The sequence below is a fragment of the Cajanus cajan genome, chromosome 2 (genome assembly GCF_000230855.2).
Source record: "Cajanus cajan strain Asha chromosome 2, NIPB_CcT2T_4, whole genome shotgun sequence".
NCBI lineage: Eukaryota > Viridiplantae > Streptophyta > Magnoliopsida > Fabales > Fabaceae > Cajanus > Cajanus cajan.
Genome location: NC_138518.1, coordinates 60792307 through 60811467, shown reverse-complemented (window position 1 = coordinate 60811467; position 19161 = coordinate 60792307). Strand labels below are relative to the sequence as shown.

The 19161-nt window shown below is 30.6% G+C and overlaps 2 protein-coding genes across 2 annotated transcripts; one reads left to right on the top strand and one right to left on the bottom strand.

The window, feature by feature from the left end:
• The first annotated feature begins 5273 nt into the window (after positions 1-5273).
• Positions 5274-7861, top strand: LOC109813119 (uncharacterized). The gene is made up of 8 exons (XM_020377242.3): positions 5274-5575; positions 5684-5777; positions 6095-6214; positions 6341-6389; positions 6588-6687; positions 6768-6829; positions 7009-7067; positions 7487-7861. Exons 1-8 carry the CDS (start codon positions 5424-5426, stop codon positions 7589-7591), a joined length of 741 nt encoding a protein of 246 aa, XP_020232831.1. The 5' UTR covers positions 5274-5423; the 3' UTR covers positions 7592-7861.
• A 1542-nt stretch (positions 7862-9403) lies between these two features.
• Positions 9404-14349, bottom strand: LOC109813126 (altered inheritance of mitochondria protein 32). Its single transcript, XM_020377250.3, has 5 exons — positions 13974-14349; positions 11901-11986; positions 11502-11807; positions 11270-11353; positions 9404-10146 (listed from the first exon to the last, which is right to left on the bottom strand). The coding sequence occupies exons 1-5, from the start codon at positions 14151-14153 to the stop codon at positions 9759-9761; spliced, it is 1044 nt and encodes a 347-aa protein (XP_020232839.1). The 5' UTR covers positions 14154-14349; the 3' UTR covers positions 9404-9758.
• Positions 14350-19161: the final 4812 nt, after the last annotated feature.

The window sequence follows — 19161 nt, the reverse complement described above, 5'->3', positions numbered from 1 at the left end:
CAGCTATCCCACCCTTTGAGGTGCCTTCAACGTAGCGAGAAGATTAGTCACTACTATCGGCAGTGGATACTCCAGGGACGAAAAAAAAAAAACACCCCGATAATATTCGACATTTAGTTGATAGAGTGGTCTTATATTTACTTCTACCTAATTAGTCAAATGGCTAATTCCAAAATGTTAAGCCTTTCAAGTTCACGAAATGGTCACTTCAAGGCTTCAATTTGTTTCTCATGTGTGCTGACAATGTTTTATTTTGGGCTTAAGCATGAATGAACTTTAACAACAATTTGAGATTTGCATGTTCCAACGCATCTTTAGTGTAATGCACCAAAACCAACTAAACACTTGACATGAAAATAAAGTCTACATTATCATCAGATTAACCTCATAGTTAAATCTCAACCATTTGTAGTGTTACTTAACTAATGGAGTTATTTTGAGCTTTATGTATACAACCAACCTTGTGTCTGTTACATGAACATGTAGTTAGATTTCTTTTTAAAACCAACAAATATATAAACCGTATTAAAAAAAAAATATCAATTGACATGAAGTTGTCCAATAAATATATAAGTTTTACCTAAAGAATCAATTAATATTAAGTAAAACTGTTCAACAAATATATAAATCACACCTGGAGATTTGGGACAAATAATGTGAGACTTTCCAACACCCCTTAATATGTTTGCCAAATTAGGCAATGCCTACTAAAATAGGTAAACCAAAGATGGATTCTAAGTTTTGATATTATGTTATATTTTATCTTAAAACCAATTAATATTAAGTAAAGTTGTCCAACAAATGTATAAACAACACTCAAAGAATCAAGATAGGCGTTATGAGACTTCCCAACACATATAAGAAGAATTAATTTGTTTTCTCTATTTAATAGTCATGATTTAGATTAGTTAATCATTCTCATTTTTTGATCATTCTTTCTTGTCTTGGGTTATTCTTAGATAAGATACTGGAGTTTGTTACTTTACATAGGGGTTGAGTTAAATTTTATGATGCATGTTTTTGAAATTTATTATCAAGTGGAGATTTTCATTTGCATATTTATGCAAAAGTACAATAATATTAAAATAACCACATATTGTTTGCAATGTGTTGACCGCAAAGTGATATTGATTTCTTTAATAACGAGTTTATTTGTATTTGATAAAGTCTAGAGATTAATTCATTCATTCATAATGTTTTTGTTTTTACTTTGACTACAGAAGCGATATTCTTCTATGACATTTGTAGACTTTACATCTTCATTGGTTTCACTTTTAGTTTCTCTTTTTACCAATCTAAATTATGTTTGAATAGCATTTTGGGACATGATTTTAGATGTAACTTTCAAAATTAATTTATAAGGTGAAAAATGTCTCAATAAATTTTCTTTCTTTAGTGGAGAATAGAAAGATAAGAAAATATAATACTAAATAAAAATAAGAAATAAAGTATGAGAGTTTTAATAGCAATACAATGGAAACGAAAAGGAAAAAAAAAACATTCCTTCATTCTAGGCCACTCATTTAATAATCAATTTTGGTTATAAAAGCTTTTTTTTTTTCTTTTCATTGTTTTGATAAATCTTTTGAGAAACCAAAAATAGAGAGTTTCTGAGAAAAATATAACCTCATTTCTGTATAAGAGAGAGAATTCTTTTAGTGAATTATGAAAAGAGTGTTTAGTCATAATATTTGTGAGATTATTATTATTATTGTATTCTCAATATATTTTTAATGGAAGCTATTCATTTTATTGTTTCATTGTGATCACATAAAGTATGAAAAAAGTTACATCCAAGGATAATAATTTATTCTTTGGCCTTGTATTAGGCAATTTTATTTGTTATCTTTTCCAACAAGTGACATTAGAGTTTCAAATTATTATATAGTTTAATATGTGTCATTCACAAATAGAAGAGTCAACCTCAATAGCATCAACAACGATGATTAAGTTAACATTTTCAAATTACTCTATTTAGAAGTCTAAAATGGAAGACATTCTTTACTGTAAAGATTTGTATGAACCTTTGTAAAATGAAGGAAAGCAACACGATGCAAAGTATGATGCTAATTAAACATTAATGAAAAGGAAAATTGTTGGACAAATTTAACAATGGATAGACTAGAGTGTTTTTTCATCATGTGGCACAAGAAACTATTACGTACACTTTGTGGAAAAAACTGGAATCCATGTATGAGAGAAAGATTGCCTAGAATAAAGACTCTATGATTTGATGATCAATGAACATCGAGTATGGGAGACTCGAAGTGTTTTTGAACACTTAAGCAATTTTCAAGGATTGGTTAATCAACTCACCAATATGAAGATGGTACTTGATGATGAGTTACAAGCTTTATTGCTTCTCATCTCTTTGCTAGACAATTGGGACATATTAGTAATTTTATTGAGTAATTCAGCTTCACAAGGTGTTCTAACATTAAAAATAGTAAAAGATAACATGCTTAATGAATAATTAAGAATGGGGAACAAGGGATGCCAACAGAGTTTGAGGCCCTTGTCATGAAATATCGTGAAAGAAGTATCAACAAGAAAATGCACAGAAGAGATAAGTCAAGGGGCAAGTCAAGAGATCAATAAATCCAAAGGAAGGTTAAGGACAAGAAGAGATGTAGAATGTTACTATTATCATGAGAAAGGTCACATGAAGAGAGAATGCAGAAAGTTCAAAAGAGAACAAATAGAGAATGGTGATGCAAGTAACATAGCTACTACCATTTTCATGGAGATGAGGTAATATTTGTTTGTGATGTTGGTCATGTTAATTTGACATCACAAGATACATGTTGGGTTGTGGATTCTAGTGCATCATTTCTTGTAACCTCGTGAAGGGATTTTTTTCCAACAACACAAGTGGTGATTTTGGTCATGTGAGAATTGGAAATGATAATAGATCTAAGATTATGGCAAAAGGAGATAAGAAACAAATATCAGTTGTCTCCTAACATTGAAAGACGTGAGACATGTTCCTACATGTGTCTTAATTTAATTTGACGAAGGGTATACTAGTGTGTTTGGGAAGGATAAAAGCTAATGCAAAGTTTCTTGGTGATAACTCAAGGTAAGAAAATAAGCAGACTTTATTTGATAGAAGCTAAAGTCAATAACGAGTATGTTAATCCCTTGGAGAAGACTCCTCGATTGAATTATCGCATAATAGGCTCAGACATATGAGTGAAAAAGGCCTTCAAATTCTAGCCAAAAGAAATATATTGGCAGGTTTAAAAAGGAATAAATATGTTTCTTAAACCATGTATGCATTGTTTGACTATAAAGTAACATAAAGCTTCCTTCCGCTACAACACCATGCATAGGAGACCAAATGTTTTAGATTTGGTACATTGTGATATTTGTGTTCCAATGACCACTTGTACTCATGGAGCTACAAGGTACTATATGACCTTTATTGATGACCATTCTAGGAAGGTTTAGGCATATGCCTTCAAAACAAAGGAGCAAGTATTTGTAATATCACATTGACAATGAGTGATAATATATGAGAGCTTTCAGTGAAGTATACAAAACTTTCTTAAAGTATTTCATCAAAGTTTCCTATGAAAGACCTTTTAACATAAGTATAAATCTTGTTGTTCTTATACACACACGTAAAAGAAAAATATAAATGAGATATTAATAAAAATAATTTAATGGAAGATATAAAAAGGGATAAAGGTGAAATTTAAGTATAACAATCTGTTATGATCCTTACACTTAATAGAGTTACCTACTACCAACGAAAAAATGCAACTCTTACCTAAAGTTCACATTGTTATAGATTTTGGAAAATATCGTAATAAACTATATACATATATATACAATAAAATTATGCAAAAGTGACTAAAAAGATAAACAAGTATAATTGTATATATAATAATTCAAAGCTATACTATATGACCCTAGGTGTCGGTCAAACAACTACAACAAAATAAACAAAAGTAGCCAAAAGTTACAATGCTAATAGCATGGCTCACCAAAGCTCTCGTCTGTCTCCAACTAATCTTGTTCTACTTTCATATAAACATGATTATTGTAGTCCAACCACCAAGAAATATGTAATAATAAGTTAGATTTCAAAAGAATTAACATAAAACAAGTATAAATGAAATACAAATATACTATAACAAAAAAATGTAAACCACTCAACATGCACCTCATGGTTCACATCATACAACACTTAACATGGAATCAACATGTTTGAAAGGCAAAGAACTCTAGAAACTCAAACTTATACCACAATCATGCCATTTAACAATATAATCACAAAAACATATGAGCAACAAGCACATCACACACACATCATATGTATACACCTTAACTAATGCGTCATCACACATTTACCTACAGAGATATCCTACAACATGGTGAACAATCTTTAAGTTGTTTGACCCTATTGAACCAACACAACCTTTTTACACTTGTTAAGTCAACAATCAAATTGAGATACCAATCTCTAACAACATGATTTCCCAAATGTTGTCACTTAAACCTAAAAGTTTAGTATTCCTATTAGGATAAAACAATTTAGGTATGAATCTACCACGATATTAGCTTGCAACATTAAGTCCCTTGTGAAATTATCCTATTGACTACCCTCTAAATACTAAATCCCTCCAATACTTAATTAGGGACTAAGTCCCTAATTTCATACTTTACTCAATCGCTCTCTTTATACACAAATATTTTGACTTTGCCCACATACGAATAAATATTGGTTACTTGTAATCAGTATAGTTCCACTTGATCCTTGTATTGTGATCACTTATAGCTAGTATACCTTGACCTGACCTACATACTACATCAATTAAGGTCCTAGAAAAAACTCAATAATTCACTCTAAGAGATAACACTTACTTAAAGAGAATTTTTCAACAACTAGAGACATAGAGCATCACATTGATATTTACACAATGGGATATCCAACTTTCAAAAATAGTATCTCTTTTAGTTTTAAGTCAGTCAGTATGCCTAAATGCCTAAAATATTTTCAATATAAAGATGAGGAAAAAAATTACAGAAACAAAAATTTTAAAAATGATAAACCCCTAATTTAGATGAACTAATAAGTTATTTAAATCTAATAAATAATTAAATTTAAGAGAAGAAAAATTCTTAAATATACTTAAAGTTTTCTTAATTTGAAGGAGTAATGTTACTGCCATTACACTTGAACAAAATACTGGGGAGTAAATCCCACTTGAGCAAAGCACCTTTAGAACTTATTTTAAAGTATTTTTTTTTTATTTTCTTTTTTCAAGGGTTTCATTGTAAAAACCAAAAACAAGCACACCATGCGAGTTTGAGTATTCTATTTTGCGATGAAAACGAAGCGTATTGAATAACATTCCGTCGTTCCTCCATCGCGAAATTAGGGTTCCTCAATTTCCCAAATTCACCCAGTTAGAGCAATGGCAGAAGATCTGGTGCTGGATACCGCAATCAGAGACTGGGTGTTGATCCCTCTCTCTGTGGTCATGGTTCTCATCGGTGTCTTGCGCTACTTTGTCTCGAAGCTCATGCACTCTTCACAAACCCCTGATGCCAAAATTGTTAAAGAGGGGTATACCCTAACTTTGTTCGTTACTTCATTATGTGGTTAGGTTTTTTTTTTCTTCTTAATTTGATATCTAACTCATGCTTTGGTGATGTTAAATGTTAATCAATTCAGGCAAGTGATCGTTAGAGCTCGGAATTTGCGTGCTGGAGCGAATTTTATTCCTTCCAAGGCTTTTCGTGCGCGCAAAATTTATTATTGTAACGAGGTTTGTTTGCTTAGTTAGTGTATATTCTTGTTTTTCAGAAGTTTTAGGGTTTAAGTGTGTGGTTCTTGATTGGGAGAATGTTGAAGTGTCTTCGTGCTGTTTGTTTGTGCTCAGACCTTGTTTTGTTTTGTTGGGTGATTTTCTAGATAGTTGTGAAGGAATTTCATATTTGATGTTTTTGAATCGGCTCTAGAACTTGTTAGTTAGAACTTAGAAGTTAATAACTGTGTCACGAGCCTTGTAAAGTGTTTTAAATGATCATGTGTGTGCCTGACCAAATTAACAGTGAACTGATTGTTTGTGTCTCTCTATTGAAGGAAAACGGTCTGTTGTTTGTTCCAAAGGGCCAGGGCCAGAATCCGCAAGCACAAATGTTCTCTGATCCGAACATGGCCATGGATATGATGAAGAAAAACCTTTCAATGATCATTCCTCAGGTGTTAAAATTGGAGTTTGACTGTGCTTTGGCTTTAGATTTTGGATCATGCTCGTTGTACTTTTTTTTTCATTTATTATGGGATGCCTAACTAGCTTTTGCTTATATCGTTTCCTGTTTCGGACAGACTCTTACTTTTGCCTGGGTGAACTTTTTCTTTTCTGGATTTGTTGCAGGTAATTTTTTTTAATACTTCAAAATGTATTTGTTTATCATAAAGTGCCAAGATGCCAGCTTTTTTCTCTTAATAATTATACAACTTGTATATTGTATTAGCACATAAATGTGTTTACTTGTGATAATTATCTTGGCATAGCGTTGGATTCATTACTTTTATTATTTACCTCATGAAAATGCTTAAAACATTCCTGCAGCCAAGATACCCTTTCCACTGACACAGAGATTTAGGTCGATGTTACAAAATGGAATAGACCTTAGCACAGTAGATGTTAGCTATGTCAGCAGTCGCTCTTGGTAATCTTCATTTTTTTGGATTTTTACCTGTTTAACTTTTACTCTGGTTTGATTGTCTAAAGATTGCATTTCTTTTTCAGGTACTTTCTCAATCTGTTTGGATTAAGAGGATTGTTTAGTCTCATCTTGGGTGAAGAAAATGGTTAGTTATGACTTGAAAGCTGAGCACTTATACTTTTATTCAATTCATCAATTTCATGAATATGAATTTTTACTGCTTCTCAGAATGTTGTCATTTTTCCATAATTCCATTATAGCTCTGATTTTGATTGACAATAGTCAAAAGTTGTGATGTCACTATGTGCACTGTTTTTTGTGCAGCTGTCGATGATACACAACGAATGATGCAAATGGGTGGATTTGGATTTGATCCTTCAAAGGTACAAATATAAGTGGTTTACTCTAGATATTTTATAATTTTGAAGATCAATCACTGAATAGTCTTTGCTGAGGATTTAGGGGGCATTTTAAAAGCTTATGAAAATGACTTATAACCTTCATTTTACTCTTTTTAGCTTATGAATAAGCGCTCTCATTTGATTAGAACCTATCGAGTTAGTGATTAAGTTCAGACACACACACACCCTTAGCTAATTGTCTGGAGATTATTAGATGTACAAAGTGGGGGTCGGATGCCCTTTTCTCTGGCTTTGCAGTATGGTCATTAATTTTAAATGATGAAAAATAGGAAAATACCGCGTGATCAAATATGGAGTAGGTAAAGGTGTAACTGTACTCTAGTCTCTAATAAAGTAATCTCAATCTTACTTCTGTTGTCTTCTTTTGATCTTGTTTTCAGGGTCTGAGTGCCGAGAAAGACAATCTTGACATAACCCAGCATGACTGGGCCTTACCGAATTTCGAGCAGCATGCTGAAGCTGTGTTGAAGAAACTCATCAGTTAACCATGTTATGGAATAGGAAGCTTGATTGCTTGCATTAGCAGGATACATCTTTTATTGTTGGGGTAGGACCTGTACCTTTTGCAGCAACAGATATCATAGATCATGTTGAGACAATGAGTGTAGCCTTGAAACTGAACATTTTTCACTTTATTATCAGAGAACGTTGTCACGATTTGTTGAAGCTGAAATTATTGATTCTTGCTTATTTTTCTGAATGCCCATAACAATGAAGGCTTCCCAGGAAATATCGAGTCCTGTAACGTGTTTCAATATCCTCTTGATACCTGAAGTGTCACATGACTCATCCCACATTCCCACTCCTAGAATTTCCCCCCCAAAATGCAAAAATAACTTTTGTTGCATAATAAGAATGCAGGTGAGGTGCGCTTGATTATGTGATCAGATGGTAAAAATTGTAATGTAATGTAATGAATGCTCAAATTACTAAAAGCTGGAAGTAATTTTTAAATGTTGAATTAAATTATTAAAATGTTTTGTTTTTTGGCTTGTGATTTGGTTAGTTTATTAGTTAATTTGTGATCCAACTGAATTATTCTTGAGCCATATAATATTTGTTGGAGTCTGTTTAACCAAACGGTTAAATTTGAGATGTTCCAAAAATAAGAATTTGAAATTTTTTTTTAAGAAATGTATTTGATTATTCTTCATTTTTTCAAGAACAATGTTCACCGTTAATTAATTCGAAAACAATGTTTACTGTTAACTTTGCTAGTGAAAATAAAATAATTATTGTCACTTTTCGCAAATTAATATTCACGAAGTTTGAAAAAGAATTTTTCATACTATCTCAAATGATTTTTTTTTGGGGTAAACCATAGTAATTCTTAATTAAAAATTAAGGATTAATTTTTCGGAGTACTGCAATTTTTTTGTATTACTCAAATAATGTTAAAACATTAGAATGCCATATTTCATGCAAGTAAAAAGGAAGAAAACATAGCTTGTTTAAATTCAATAATTCCAAGAGTAATATTAATCTGAAAAGGCAGCAGCATGGATTCCATGTGATTAGAAGATCAATGGTGTGTATGAAAAAATACTAATTAAAAGAAGTCAATCTTTTAAACGTATTTCAGTATTTTGTTGTATTAGCTCTTAACTTTCGGCTATAATAAAGATTTAAAAAATAAAATAAAATTGAATGGTAACAATAGCAAAGATTGGGATAGCCTGCAATTGAGGAATCAGATGGTCACACAGTCAAACAATTCTCGACCTTTAAATTCATCCATCGCTCCTCGTTGATTCTTCCTGTCTGTTTATCTATATTTTGCACGACATGAATTGTTACTTCTGAAATCTTTCAGAAAACATGTTGATTGCTGAAAGTAGCAAGCCATCATCAACGTGTTGCTTTATTGCTATAACAAATTCTCTAACTCATTTTTTTTTTTTTAATTTTGGAATTTGAATGAAAATTTTTATTTGGATATGCCCTGGAAAATTCAAATTAAGCATTAAAAAATGAAGACTAATTTATTCAAAAACCAACTTAACTGAAAACCAAATGAAACTAGGTGGCTTCTAGGGTGCATCACTGAAATCCTTCGGCTATATAATAAGTTAAAAGAAAATTCTAAATAATCTATTATGTAGACCTACAATGTTTTTCTATTTTCATTTTAGTCCTTCACACTGTAAGGACAAATCTTACGAACTAGTCAGTAATCATAACCTCTAGTTTATTTAACAACGTTATGTAAATGGTATTGGTACTGGTACACCACATTTCAGTATTTCACGTAGTAACCTAACCTACCATGAACCTAACTATAAAATGAAAAGAATAAATAAACCAAAAAATGTCTGTAATTAGCAACCCATCAAACACCAAAGTTAATTAGCTTTACATCAAGTTAATAAATGTTACAAACCAATTCCATCTAAATAAACTTCTGGAATCTAGTTTTAAAATTCCCAGGCTAAGATGTCATGTATGTACACAAATGAAGCTAAGTGGTGAATTCCAAGCTCCTTAGCCTACAACATTTTATGTTCCATAAGCAGTCAAGATTTCAGATACTCATTCCCTGCATGTCCAGTAAAGTTTGATATAAACTTGCAACATGAAAAGGAAGACACAACAAAGCTCAAGTTGTCTGATCCACTGCTAATAACACTGCCAACAATTGGTGACTTATTATTATCATCTCATTTGTTTGTAGCAGCTATAAGCAATGGTAACCGACACGGCGGCACAGACAACGGCAAGAGCAGCATAAGTATCCTCCTGCTCCCAGCTGTCAAGCCATGTCGGCGTGGAACTAAACCAGCGCAATGCTGCCTTGCCCTTGTTGATCCGAGAAATCACATTTACATTCTTCCTGCTATTATTGTCAGGCGAGAGCTCTCCCATTTCCGCTAACATGTTGTTCTGACAGCAACAAGAGTCTTCATTGTCTTGGCAACAGCTCTCTCCGTCGGTTCGACAGCGGCTCGCAACCGTGCTTCCTTCTAAATGCCTTGCGCCATTCAGCTGAAGCCGTTGTTCTTGCTTTTTCTTCTGCTCATCTTCTGATAAACCAATTTGACCCCTGATGGCAAATAGTAAAACATGTTGCAGAAAAATGATCAGCAGCTATTTTTCCAGGGACTGTTATGAAAAAAATTCATGGCATCACATGAAATATCAAATTATGGGATGCCTTGATAATGATAAGTTATAGGAGAAGTTTGGTTTGGTGGACATTCTATGGAGGAAAGAGAAATATTGCTAGTTGTTCATCATATAAACATCCTTCATGTAAGATCTTAAATTTGTAATGCTTTGAACTTGTGAGTGGAAAATTTAAACAGTTGAATATAACTACTAGAAAAAGGACAAAATATGCATTGCTGCTCGACGATATAATTTCAATTTGAAAATATGGAATTCACAAGAGCAGGCTATATCCAAATTGCAGAATATATAATGAAAGAAAAATATTAAACTAGTGATGAAAATGGGAATTTAAGCATGCACTATGTGTGAAGGTGATGTGGGACAATTGAAGAGTAATCCTCTTGGTATGATACTCCCTACTAAACAAACCAGGTACTCCTTGTAGTAGGGTAAGCCTAAAATGCTCCTCTAGAGTCAGGTTCTCCGCTAAATCAAATATCATATACTCTTTGAAAAAGAAAGTTCAATATCAAAAAATAATCAAAGTTTCTCAAATGTTTAAACTAAAGGTCTATTTATATACCTAATAAAACAACTAATGAACTAACCCTAAACTATAATAAGTTGAACCAGAGAGGCTAAATTCCTAAAGACAAATTAATCTCAAATGAAAAAATACTAATGAAATTACAAATCCTAAATAAAGAAATACAAACAAGTCAACACTAGAAAGATTCCCAAAAAACTAATTCCTCAAATGCCTCTGAAATTTGCCGGTTCACTCCTAATAACCATTTCATTCTGAGCATTGAGATATTTGAAATTGGGAACAGCAACAAACTTTATGAATATAGCTAAAATTTTCGCCTCAGGCACAATCGTTGATGGTCTAATCTGAAACAATATAAAAATTAACTTCAAACCCCCCACAGCAGACTCAGCCTCTGCTCCAAAAGCTAGAACAAGAGCAATCCCGGCTATTATCTTTTGATGGAAGGAACTAGAAAAGAACCTTTAAAACTCCATACCAAAAAAATATTATAGATAAAAATTACCTCCATAGTGAGTCAAAAATTTCCCCTTTAATGATATGCTGGCGAAACAATAAAGGTACATCATCAGGATTAACATATCCATACCTACATAGTTTAGTTAAATAAAATACAGTTCAGCTTAATACTGAAAATAAAGAAAAATGTAATAAGGGTATTTCGGAAGTATAAAGAGGAAATATAATGTTCTATTGGCAAAAGAAATGTTAATAACCAAGAGAAATCTCCTCCTTACAAGTGTCCAGTGACTTCTCTGTTGATGCTCGATCCAAATATAATGACATTTCCTGCATACTTAGGCCCCCCAATGTGCGAGCAAGAGCTAATCAACACTTTTCCTTGAAGACCATGTAACTCAATCTCTTCCCTGAATCTACTGACCAAGATAGGTCCAAAAACCCCACACCTACGATCACGGGATCCATGTGAACACACAAAAACATATGAAGCTTTTAAGGATTCAGGGTTTCCAGGAAGCCATTCTCCTTCCTTGACAAGGACTTCTTCAACAAATGTCTCAACATCAAAATGGGTTAATCTCCTGCAGTTTTACCAATGTTTCTGTTAATAAGGAATTAGGGGAAACAACAGAGGACTGTTAAGTTGTGAAACAACTCGAACTATAAGTACTCACCTATATCTGATCATGTCTGGAAAGATCAATACATCTCCATTTGATGTTTCAGTCCCATCATGTCCCTCACATATTGTTAAGCAGGTCTAGCAAATGACAAGTCCAAGACAATTAGCCAGTCAGCATAATCTAAGGGGTGTTTGGTTCATTTTCAGTATATATATTTTCATTAATAATTACACAAATGTCACATCATTTTTTGTTCAGTTGCCTGTTTTCAGAACTGTGAATGTGACGGTGAAAATAAGAAAATAAAAATAGGAAAAAGAATGAATATAAGGTGAAATTTTTGTAATTATAAATTAAAAATATACCGGGTGAAGATGAAAAAGGAAAATAAGCCAAAATCCCTCTAATGGAGTAACCTGATTTAATTAAAATAAGCTTAAAGACAGATAATACTAAGCAACATCATAGTTATCAAAGTCTTACAATTCACGATTTGAATCTTACGATTTGATATAATTTGGTAACTTACCGATATGTATCTTAAGATGAATCTAAAATGATTTTGTATCTTATGATATATGAATGAATCCATACAATTTCGTATCATCGATACGAATCATACAATTTGATTCATTATTTTTTTCTTTGTTACCTTAGTTTTGCCAATTCTCATGAAAAATTGAAAATTCATATAAGCTTAAATTGTTAAATGAAAAGGGATTGAAGGAACGAACACTGGTTTTATGGGAGGCTCTGTTGTTGAACTGTGCAGACAATCACTTCTTTTGGCCTTGTGGTCATTATTATTTGTATTGAATATGCTACAATATATCCATGTACGTTTTTTTTTTTTTTATGTTAAAATATGGCTAGAGTGCTTATATGTGTATGTGCGTGCACATGCGCTATGTTTTTATTAATTATGAATCTTACGATTCAATTCATGATTCAGAAAAAAAAGGCTTTCATTGTATCCTGATTCAACTACCATGCTCAGCACTAATATTTGGTTTAGAACAGAACTCCAATTCCAAAATATCAGGGTTAGCTCATCACTAATATTTTAACCAATGAACTCTCCCATCATACGTTCTTCCCAAACAGTCCCTAAATCACCGCCAAAACCTATATAATGAATACATATCACTAAATCCAGACAGCATTTACACTACATTAGTTGGTCATAATTAATAACAAAATCCACATATTATGTAATTCGAGTAGAATTTAATACGAAAACTTCACAAAATAATAAAATAAAACACACACAAAAGAACCTTAAATTAAACCACCCATACCGTACCTTATACCCTAGCCAAAGTTTGGATTGATGAGACAGAACGGATACAATGAAATGGAATGTTAAGATACTAGGATCCTATTTAGGTGAAACTTCTCAATAAGCCCTTGTAGAAAAAGAAAATAAAATGAATGAAGTTTCCTATAAACTAAAATCAGCTTATGCTAAACTTAAGATCAGCTTTTGGATAAGCTAAATGGAAGAACTTTTAAAAATTATTTTATACATACGTTAATTTTAACTTTTGGAGAAAAACTAAATCATTTTACCATCTTATTTTCTCCTCTAACTACTTATTGAAAAGTTTGTTCAAACACAGCGAAGATTTCATTGTTTGGATAGTTTAAAATATAACAAAAGCCATTCCATTTAATTCAACATTCTTCATTTTCTTTCCCAAATATGTATATGGGGTGAAAGCCATCCTTCCTTTCATCACTCTATCATATAAAAATAATCAAACAGCAGAATGTTGACTTTATTTCACCCTGTTCCATTACTTTCCATCACACTCCATTCCATTCCATTCCACTCACACTTAGACACCCATCCACAATCCACGCCAAAAGAACAACAACTAACATATCAAAATCAAACCCACCTCAACAACAACATGAACTTGACAACAAAAGATCCCAAAACAAGTACATTACTCCCAGGAGAACTAGAACAAAAACAACCTTTCTCATTCCCCTCTCTACCTAGTTCCACCCAACCCCACAAAAAAAAAAAAAAAACATTTTTAAAATCCAAAAGAAAAGATTTTTTTAAAAAAAGATTCAAACACCAAACCAAAAATGATGAGAGCAAAAGAAAAAGTGAACCTCTTTCTTGATGTGAGGCTTCCTGGCATTGATGGCGGCGTGGAGCAGCCTCGGGAGGCGATCAAACTCGGCGGCCTCAATGCGCGGCGGCCACACGGCGGGGTTCTTGTAGCAGAGGAACACGTGGCGGCGGCAGAAGAAATCCGACGATGACAAGGCGTCGGCGGTGCTACCCATCATGGCCAAACCGCTCAAGTTGCAATCTTTGGAAGCGAAGAATCAAAATGACGCTGAGTTAGTGAGTGTTGAAGTGTGATTGCAACTTGCAAGAAGAGTGTGCACTGTGTAACGCTTTCTTTGGTGATGTTTTGTTTCTTTGGGAGAGAGGCTGCGTTCCTGTGTGGTTAGGTGCACCATGCTTCCTGTGCAACCGGCTTTGTGTCGTATTAATTTGGTGCTTGGGTCGGTCAGAGACTCTCATTATTTTATGATTATATTTGAATTCTTCCAAGTAAATGTTTTAAGAAAATCACAAAGTTTTACTTTACAAAAATGAATTTTGATAAATATGTATGTGAATCATATATCAACAAATAATTAAATTAAAATCACCTAAAACATACAATATTAACAACAATGTCATATGATATCTCGTTAAAATGGTCTTATAAAAATAAAGATTAATTATTCATAAAGTTAATTAATATTTCGTACTAATAGTATATATTAATATATTAATATAATATATATCATTAAAAATTATTTTTATTCATATAATAAATATAATATATATTGATATATTATTAAAAAATATGAATATAAAATTTAATAATATTAAATTTTATTTAAAAATAATATTAAAATTATATATAATTATATATCAAATAAATAATATTTATATATTCTATATATTTTTTATTTATAATGACACTTTTATGTCAAATAACATTTTTAATAATGAATATAAATAATATCTTTTGTAATTTTAGTCTAAACTATAATTTAGAGATTAAAAATAAAGAACTAAGCACAAATTTCAAGTGGGGGTTGGTAACTTCATTAATCGTTTCTAACCTACTACTATAGTTCATCTTTTTTGTAGAGCTCGTTGATTCATCTTTTTTAAACTGTGATCCATTTTGACGAACATATTGTAATTATGTGGCATTAATGTAAATCAAATTAATCACAGTACACAAACTATTGCATGTGAGTAATAATAACAATTTCGTGACTTTTGGTTAATAGACTTGAACACACAGTATTATCGAGTACCAAAATCTCATGATTTTCTCTACCATTTAGATATTTATGAATTATGGCTAACATTGATTTTTTTTATCCATTTTTTAAATATAAATTACCACTTTTATTGTAGTTATTTTCTTATCCAATAATTTAATAATTTACTCTTATATATTAAGGGAGTGTTTGGTAAGGATGAAGTTTTTTTATATCTAGAAATCATAATTATTGGGAATTACAATTCTTGAAAATCATGATACTCAAGAATAGTTAAAATATATTTAATTATCGATAAAAAAATTTAAAAACATTCATATACGATTCCCAAAAATCAAATACTTTCATATTTGATTACAATAGTATGTTCCTAAGTTTTATAAATATTTTTTATAAAAATATCTTTTGTTAAAATAAATTTATTATATATATTTATTTACTTATCTTATTACAAGTATAATATTAAATTATTTTTAAAAATTGAAAACTTATTAAAATTATTTTAATACATAATTTAACAAAAAAGAAAAAGAAATGAAAAGAAAAGAAAAATACTACAAAGAATAAAAATATATTACTTTATTTCATTCAAATAAAAAAATAAAAAATGTTAACAAATATCATTGAAATATATAAACAAAATAGATTTTTAATTGACAAGATCAAAAAATAATGAGATAAAAAATGTGACAGAAATACATATATGAGAGGGAAAGAAAGATTAGAGAGGGAGAGCGAGGGGGTGAGGGAGAGAAGAAGAGAAGGGGAATGAGAGTGAGAGAGATAGAGAGGAAGAAAAATAAATAGGAGGAGAGAGAGGGAAAGGGAGAGAGGAAAAAAGAGGGGGTTTAGGGTTTAGGGTTTAGGGTTTAGGGTTTTAGGGTTTAGGGTTTAGGGTTTAGGGTTTAGGATTTAGGGTTTTACTTAAAAGGACATCATGTCATTCCATGATACATAAAAATTATATCTCTTAGTTTTATTCATTCAGATCTAATTGACCTAAAACAAGTATATTAAGGGTAGTAAAAGATTATTTTATAACTTTTATAGATTACTTTTCTTGACATACAAGTGTATTTAATTAGAAAAAAAAATATTATAATTAATTTAATTACTTTTGTTTATTTAAATTTGAATATCCTATCTTATTTGAAATTGATTATTCAATGATAGTAGGTTTTTTACTTAGTCTTCTTAATTAATGAGATTTTATCCTTTTGATTTGTGATTGTTAAGAATATATTTTATTAATATTACTATTTTCAATTAATGGGGATAATTTTCATATCAATTTTTCGACATATGATTTTGTATTAAATACAAACCTTTTTTCACAAAATAAATAAATAAATAACTTTTCTTCACATAAGAGTATCTTAAAAAAAAAATCTAATGTACTTGCTAGTTTTGTGTCTTGGTTCTACTTTTGAGAAGTTCATGTTGTATTTTAGGGGGCTCGCACAAAAGTTTAGGAGGTAAGAGGTTCTTGATGTATCATGGTTCAAAGTTTTGGGAAGAAACTATTATGATTAAAATTTAGTGGGAATAGAACTTTCACACAAGTTCCTAAAGATACAACAAGAACCTCCTATACATTGAACCATGACACAAAACTAGGAAGTACACAAGAAAATAACCTAAATAATTTTTCGTAAAAATGACAAAGAAGAAAAGTTTTTTTTTTTTAATAAAAGCTTAGTATTTAATCCAAAAATTACCCTCTAAAAATTGATATGAAAATTGTTTCTATAAATCCAAAACAGTAATGCTTATAAAATATATTATTTATGGTCACAAATCAAAAGGATAAAATCCCATTAATTAAGGAAGAGATCCAGTCTAAAACCAACTAATAAAAAATGTCACTTTTAGATAAAATAGGACACTCAAATTTAAATAAACAAAACTAATTAAAAACATAATTAAATTAAGTATAATATCTTCATGTCTAATTAATATACTATTGTATACATTTAGAGTACATCTATAAAAGATAAAATAATTTTTTATCATTTTTTGACATTTTTAGGTCAACTAGATCTAAATGAAATAAACTAAGAAATTCAAATTCACGTATTACATAATGAGTGTCTTTTTTAGCAAGTGCAAAAAATTAACCAGATAATTAAAAGTGGAGTTAGAAACATAAAGGTAATTATTCTCATTCTTAAATTTATTTTTCTTAGAGTCATGCATTTGATGCACCTTTTTTAATTTGGTTTGTATTATACCATGTTTGCCTTTGCATATAAAACTTTAGTCTTTGCAACAATAAACTCTTTTTGGTTGGTATCCTAAATAATGATGTGAGTGGTGAGATTTGATAATGACATATGTTTGTTCATACTTATAAATAATTTACATTTTTGGTAGTTTCTCATCAAAAGCTTGATCACAAACTCATAAGAAAATAATCTATTTTTGGCCTTCAAGTCTTCAAGTAGTTTATGGTACTCATTCATTTGTACCTTAATTAATGTCCTTGTCTTCGGTCATCTCCTAATAATAGTAATTTTTGATAATGAATCTTTGTCCAACCACATCCTTGGCAGTGTACTTCAACATCATGGACTCTGATACTTCATTTGCTTCCTTATAAGAACAATACACATCAAGAAGGTCATTAGATAATTCACTAAGTAAGGTGTAACATCAAACCTTATTCACATGTGTTCAACAATCATTTTGCTTAAAAGCAATGGTGAAGTCTAACTTTGGGGTTGTGAGCACATAAACAATTTCGTGCATATTTAGAATAGAGTGAATCCATTCTTACTAAGACTTCAATTTTGGAGATGTTTGACAATAGCTTGACATAAGTGATCATAGTGGCCAGAACAACAATGGAAGGATCAATATTCTTTTCGTCAATCATGTTAATTAAGTTCTTAAGCTTGTTGGTGAAGTAGCTTGAAGTCACGAACAAAACACAATTTCTTGAGGCATCTAGTTTCATTATCTTTAAGGGTCTGTCTAGGAAAATCACACAAGTCCCTCGTTATACAATAAGAACCTCCTGGATGTAGATCTATGGCACAAAACTAACAAATACAAGAGAAAATGACCCTAATAATTTTTCATGAAGAATATGACAAAGAAGAGAAGGTTTTTTTTTCTATGAAGAAGAACTCAATATTTAATACAAAAACACCTTCCAAAAAATCAATATGAAAATTGTTCCTATAAATAATGGAGGAAATTTCGAAGTAGTTTGTGAATTAATTATAGTGATTAATTACAAGTTAGAGAACATGACATAGAAAAAACTTGATAGGTTTGAAGATTGTTATAGAAAGATAGTGTTGAAGGGTTGGGTAAGAAGTGTTTTAGTTTTGCTCCTAATGAAAATTGAATTTATTTGCATAAATTTCTCTAAAAACTCTTTTAAAAGAAAAAAATATAAAGAAAAATTGAAGTAAGCTTTCCATGAACTAAAACTAGCTTATGTATAAGTTAAAAATAAGATTTTAGAAAATTAATAGCAAAGTGTTTCTACTAATTAACTCATGTATAAGCTAAATTTTAATTTATGAAAATTTATTTCATTTTTTCTTCTTATTTTCTTCCCTAGATGTGTTTATACAAAGAGTAAATTACACTCTTATCTCTCGAGAGATAAATATTGTACTACCTTTCCATCTTAAGATAAAAAGTATAGTTCTCTCTCTCGACAAATTTCGATACATAACATTTTGCCCATTTTTTTTTTTTAAAAAGTTAAAGTTTCGTTAACTTCTATTACAAAAAAAAAATTATTATCAAAACACTCTTTATGGTTTATAATGACATTCTTTCACAAATTTAAATATTATACCACTCTTTTTTTTTGTGCTAAAATAAGCACTTTCATTCTTAACAAATTCAAATATGTTACACTTTAATAACTTATCTCTTAATTTATATATTTAGTTATTATTATATTTTTTTTATAAATTTTGCTAAACTAATTATATATTCAAAAATATATTTTTCATTATTAATTTTACAAAATATTTTAAAGTTATAT

Coding starts and splice junctions, on each gene's coding strand:
- LOC109813119 (XM_020377242.3), top strand. CDS start 5,424: ATGGCAGAAGATCTGGTGCTGGATACCGCAATCAGAGACTGGGTGTTG. Junction 5,778..6,094: donor AAATTTATTATTGTAACGAG/GTTTGTTTGCTT, acceptor TCTCTATTGAAG/GAAAACGGTCTGTTGTTTGT. Junction 6,390..6,587: donor CTTTTCTGGATTTGTTGCAG/GTAATTTTTTTT, acceptor ACATTCCTGCAG/CCAAGATACCCTTTCCACTG.
- LOC109813126 (XM_020377250.3), bottom strand. CDS start 14,153: ATGATGGGTAGCACCGCCGACGCCTTGTCATCGTCGGATTTCTTCTGC. Junction 11,987..13,973: donor AGCCTCACATCAAGAAAGAG/GTTCACTTTTTC, acceptor GTCATTTGCTAG/ACCTGCTTAACAATATGTGA. Junction 10,147..11,269: donor ATTTTTGACTCACTATGGAG/GTAATTTTTATC, acceptor ATTTGCCATCAG/GGGTCAAATTGGTTTATCAG.